General features: G+C 54.7%; 1 protein-coding gene across 1 annotated transcript in view; it reads right to left on the bottom strand.

Moving 5' to 3' along the window:
* LOC119112100 (trichohyalin) overlaps window positions 1-4,297 on the bottom strand; it is a 68,945-nt gene extending 64,648 nt beyond the window's left edge. Inside the window, exon 1 of the mRNA XM_037236112.1 lies at window positions 3,599-4,297. Within this exon, the coding sequence (XP_037092007.1) occupies window positions 3,599-4,213 (615 nt within the window). The 5' untranslated portion in view covers window positions 4,214-4,297. The remainder of the gene's footprint in view (window positions 1-3,598) is intronic.
* Window positions 4,298-6,031: the final 1,734 nt, after the last annotated feature.

Below are 6,031 nucleotides of genomic sequence, written 5' to 3'. Positions count from 1 at the left end.
GATGTGATAACAGGCCCACAGATGTGCAGCAATTTCTCAGCGAAGCTCACTCCTCCGGCAAAACAGTGCCGACAGTGCCAACAGTTCGAAGAGGTGCCGAAGGGCCCCTCAGGACCGAAGGTCAATGGCCCGATTGGAAGACTTAAGTGCCCGAATGACTGGCTGTAGGTCGCATTAAGGATGCCTCACGCCCACGAGGCCGTGATCTCCAATGTCATTGTCAATTTAATAATAATAATATATATATATATATATATATATATATATGTATATATATATATATATATATATATATATATATATATATATATATATATTATATATATAAATATATATGAATATAAAATAATAAAAATAACCAAAATAATAGTAAAAATAGAATAATAATAATAATAAAAATTGTCAATTACCTCCAGAGGGCCTCTTCCACAGATTGGAGACGTCTGGGACAGTGCGGGCCTTTATTTAGGCCAGAGACACCAATACCTCACAGTCGGCTACGTGTCGGTCCGATGTCCAGTCGCGCGCATTTTCAAAACTACGTGACATGATTTGCATCACGAATCGATTTGACTAAATGTTTAACATTTCCAGACAAACATGGCTTTGCCAAGTTGATACAAATCACTTACCTATTTCGATCTACAGTCTACATTCGCGGGGTCCTCAACAGCTATGTAGAACCTAGATCAAAATTATGGCAAAATTTATTACCCCTATGGGTTTAGGAAGAGTCCACTTCTGACCCCTATCGATTTGGAAAGAGTCCAGTGGAACATTATAAAATAAAGAGTGACATGTCCACTGGAACATTGTAAAATAAAGAGCGACGAGTCTACTGGAACGTTGTAAAATAAAGAGCGACGGTAGTTTATTTCGTGACGGAGGGTTCACGGACTATAAAATTAAGCCATAATTAATATTGCAGAAGCTTCGAGCTTCTGTTCCATTTATAAAAGGTAGCAACTAAAAAATAACAAAAAAATATATCACCAATCATCATCAACAAATCAGCCACAAACGGCGATTTTTTTCGGGAGGAGGGGGCTGTGCCCTTCGTTGTCAAGGGATCTGGCTGCGCCCCTGTACAGTGTCCAACCGGTAACGTCACTCAAGTGCCACCGGTCAATAAAAGTTAAGTCACCCAAAAATAGCGGAATGCTAAGCGTTATTGCTTGGTGGGCTACGACAGTGATGGAATGACAGCGAAGGCGGCAAAGGAAAACCAGTGAGTAGGACGTATGAAAACTGTTCCCAGCGACTGGCATGGTCTTGTCCCACCCCACTTTCCCCAAATCCAAGAGAATACGGAGTTACAATATAGCAACGTCCAACAGCTCTAGAAGAACAACCTAGAGCACCCACGAACTTGTTTCAAGCCTCTGAACCCATAGCGTTGTCGAACTCTATTTGCAGAGCTGACCATAAAGAACACTACCATCGTTCTTACTCGTGACCACGTGTCAATATTTCCATCAGCATACGACGGTCTTTTCCCATTTCCTCCTACGCCCGTAGTATTTTTGTCGCCGCTGATAAATCCTGTTCTCCATCACTTCGGACCCAATGACGTTCAAGTGACGTCAGTAGGATGGCGTCGCTGGCTCGAAAATAGCTATCTGATAGGATATCAGTATGTGTGCGTACAGTACGCCATGCATGCGGTAAAGCGACCACTTAACTTAAATTCGCTTCACTGGTGATGATTTCCAGGGTGTCGGCTTACCGACGCCTTGCTGTGTATTTCTGAAAATTACGCGGTGATCCTTTAGTCTGGGTAGCGACAGCTAACACCGATCGCCGGCCGTATCGACAGAGCACCGAGAGACGGTGCTAATGGGTCCGCAGGTGACAAATGGTAACACTGCTTGACGGCGGTGTACGGATGGCGGCCCGCATAATGGGCTCATGTGACGGGGACGCATGCGGACTTCCCTCGGGCTAATGCCAGGGTCAAGACGTCGGTTCTGCCATGCTCGGATCGGAATTTCTGGCGCGCGTCCAGTCGCATTCTGAGCTCGTCCCTCTTCAGCGGGGTGGTTTATTGAAGGCCTGGTGGTCGGCCCGCTGACAGGTCGGCGGAGTCGGTGTGCTGTTACATGTCGGTGCGCCACACTGCCGGAGGCAATTAAAATGACATGTCTTGACGTCCCCTTCATGCTATTGGTCGCTAATTGAACAACGGGACTTCGTCCGGCAGCGAGTCAGCTGCTGGCCCTCCAAAGTGCTTTATCTAGTTGCGAGGAAGGGCAAACGGCGAACTATGTAAGGAAAGATGTTCACCATTGAGACAACATTGCTATGCATATTACTGTAATTTCTCCCGAGCGTGACTGTGAAAGAAAGTGATGTAAGTGAGCTTTTTCATGTTCGGTCACCGATGAACAAGCGGGATGTATTACTTGGATAAAAAACAAAGCAATACTTTTGGAAATAGCCACTGCACGACACGATTATGTTGCATATTTGCCTGTTTTTTCATGACTTCACATTTGATCATTTCAGAGCAAATTAGATCATTTCGTTCTTTTACCATGCCACCATTTTTCGTATTATTAGTTAGTATTTACTTTTAGCACAACCACTTATATTTGCATGCCTTGTGTCATTGGGCTGCTGCACCATATGACCCCATATGATAAAGGCATCGGCATCGCTTTATCGGCATCAGCTGAGCATTTTCTTCGTGGGATTTTAAGCTGGAGCATTTTTAGCACATCCAGGTTAAGACATGTGCATATGAGTTTTATTGGGTCACACACACACACACACACACACACACACACACACACACACACACACACACACACACACACACACACACACACACACACACACACACACACACACACACACACACACACACACACACACACACACACACACACACACACACACACACACACACACACACACACACACACACACACACACACACACACACACACACACACACACACACACACACACACACACACACACACACACACACACACACACACACACACACACACTCATATATATATATATATATATATATATATATATATATATATATATATATACATAATATTGAGCAGGGCCCGGTCAACTGTTTTTAAAGGTTTAGTCCGAGACTCCTCCGCGAATGGGGCAGCGCCAACACTAAGCATTGCTCGTGGTATGAGCCCTGACCCCACCGCCTGATCGCAAAATCCGGGTCAACGGCAGCATATCGTGGCGAAAATCTAACGTGCCACAATGCTCTGCACGGTCCGCCAAGCCCTGTGACGCCACCCGACCTAAAGTGCCGCTGCTGCCACCGGCCACCAGCCATCAGACAAGAATAAATAACGAGTGTAAGGCGACTCGAACCCACCAAGCCACGGATGACCATCAGAAGGCAGGCGCTTTAACCAGCCGAGCTATCGGGACGGACGGACGGCCGATTTAGTGTTATTACCGTTCCAACCTGTGAGTGATCCGGGCAATTTCATCATCTGCCTCTCCTCGACCTTCCCCTCGGCGCTGCAACGTTAAGTGTAACAATGCATAACAGTTTTCAAACGCAAACAATTCGTGTTGTGTGCGCAGACTGGCGGACCGTTGCGACACCCACCTGGTTCTCGGTGGTGAGCAGCTTGATCTGGTCGTTCATCAGGCTGTACTTGGCCGACTCATCCTTCCGCATCTGACGCTCCTTCTTCAGCTCCGGCGACCAGAAGGTCTTGATGCTGTGCATGCTGGAGCCCAGCTTCTGATTGGTCAGCTCCAGCTCCTTCTTCAGCTGGCTGAGCTCGCGGTGAAACTCGCCGTTCTGCGCCTGCATCTCCACTATGTACGAGTCGCGCGTGTTGCCGTGCTTGGCTCCGAACTCGGGGTTCGGAGACTGGCGCGCCGACCGCGACATGTGGTGGCCCGGCGACGGCCCGTACAGACCCTCCTCGTCCATCATGCCGTCGCGCATGCCGTCGCGCATGCCGTCGCGCATGCTGTCCCTCATGCCGTCGCGCATGCCGCGCTCGAGCGAGCGGTCTCGGCGCGGCGGCATGCCCAGTTCGGGCCTGTCCAGCGAGCGGTCGCGCGGCGGCGGGTCGCGGATCGGCACGAACTCGCGCTCGTGCCCGTCGCGCTCCAGGCCGCCGTGGTAGCCGCGCGACGAGGCGCCGCGCGACGTGGAGCGCGAGCGGTGGTGCGAGTTGGCGCGAGGCCCCCCGCGGTCCAGGTGATCCATGCCCGGGCTGCCCAGCTCGTCGTTGGGGTACGGCGGCGGCTCCTTGGCGTGCGCGCTGGAGGTGCCGTGCGGCGCGCGGCGCGGCTCGCCTGGCAGCGGCGAGTTGCTGGTGGAGCGGCTGTGACGCTGCGAGCGCCTCACCAGCGGACTGCCGCGGCCGGCGGCCTGCTGCGGCGGGTAGGCGCCGGCGGTCACCGGCTCGGCGCGGCGACCGGCGCGGCCCGGCGGCGGCTCAGCGGCGTACAGCTCGCGCGACATGCCGCCTCACCGGCGCAAGAGCCGCTCGACACCGCGTCACTCATGCTGCCCACACCGGGCAGCTGCCACCACTGGCCCAGGCGCCGGCCGACGGCACATCGGCCGCCCGACCGCCGCCGTCGTCGACGCGTGCGATCAATCGGCGCTCGACGCACGCCCGCCCGCCTTGGCGTGCTCTTATGTTGGCGAACGGTTCGCGCGGCCGCGACGCGCCTCGGCCACGAGTCAACGAGTCGAAGGGTCGCACGACAACCGTCCGGGCTGGCGGCGGGAGGAGGGAGAGGAGCGGACAGCGGTGCCACCACGGGAGGGGCGGGCCGCGACCCAGCGGCGACGACTGCAACGCGCCAAAGCCCGGCTGCATCCTGCGCTGGAAGGGGAGAGAGCGCTGGAAACCAACACGTTGGCCGGAGGCAGCCGCCAGCCGAGGAGGAGACCGAGACCTGCCTCGGGTCGGCGAGTCTCCCTGCGTCTCCGAGAGCTGGCCGACAGCTGCTAGCCGTCAGCCGCGCGGCAGGCTCGGGCGCGGCGCCATCTCGCTCTGGCCGGCGTCTGCTGCTTGGGCGACCCGAGAGCGGGGACCACACGACTGCTGACAGATGAGAGGCCGGCGATGATCGATGCGACCTGACCCAGTTTGCCTTGGGCTAGCTCGACGACCAGCGGCTCGGCCAGCGTGCCCTTCCGCGAACGGCAGGGTTTTCCAGTGACGAGTTCCCGGCATCCGACCAGTGCCAAATGGTCTTCGGCCAACAGAGGACTTATCTCTGAACTAGCAGGGGACGCTCCTTCAAATATGCCGAGTGCACCCTGAGTATAGTGAGTCTCGGGCGGCCAGCATTGCATTGTACCCGACCGGTGGCAGAATCTGCTCCAGACACAACAGGACATCTGTGTAAGCAGTGCAACGAAAACAATAAATTCCAGGCCACGCAACGGGCTGCAACACAACGCATTTCAGTCGGTCACCGCATAATCTCATCGAAAACAAATGTTGCGGTATTACTTTCGGTGCGATAGAACGTATCCATTGGGCTTGGTCACCGGTGGACTTTCTCGAGGCTGGGAGTGGTTCTGCTCCGGCCTGACACCCCTCCCCCTCCCGCCCCGCCCCACACCCCCTGAACGTCCGGGCGGGCGTCATCGATGGGCGGCATTGTGCCGACGGCCGGCAGCGACGAGGCCGCGCCCAGCCCCGCTGGCGGCACGGCCGCCGTGTCCAGCGGCGCGCCTCTACGCCGGCCCGCCGCCGTGTAATGGTCACACGCTGCTGATGGCCGGCCACCCGGGATTGGCAAGCCGGTTCTCATCAGCACCCCTGCCGGCGGCGGAGCGGGTCCCGTCGCCAGCGACACCGTGGGCCCCCTGGCCGGGGTCAGGGGTCTGAATTCTGGTTGTGTGTCTGCGGAGTGTGAATGTTTTAAAATAGGACGAGGCGGCGCTGGTGGCGACGCTTTTGTGGATTTTTCATTCACATGCATGCATGTAAATTGTCGCCATAAGCCCAGATCGTGGACAGCTGCTGAATGAGGCGGGCTGGAAACTGAAGGGGCACACACG

The sequence above is a fragment of the Pollicipes pollicipes genome, unplaced genomic scaffold (assembly GCF_011947565.3).
Source record: "Pollicipes pollicipes isolate AB1234 unplaced genomic scaffold, Ppol_2.1 Scaffold_7261;HRSCAF=8764_pilon_pilon_pilon, whole genome shotgun sequence".
Taxonomy (NCBI): domain Eukaryota; kingdom Metazoa; phylum Arthropoda; class Thecostraca; order Pollicipedomorpha; family Pollicipedidae; genus Pollicipes; species Pollicipes pollicipes.
The sequence above is the reverse complement of the archived record's forward strand: the minus strand, read 5'-3'. Positions and strand labels throughout refer to the sequence as shown.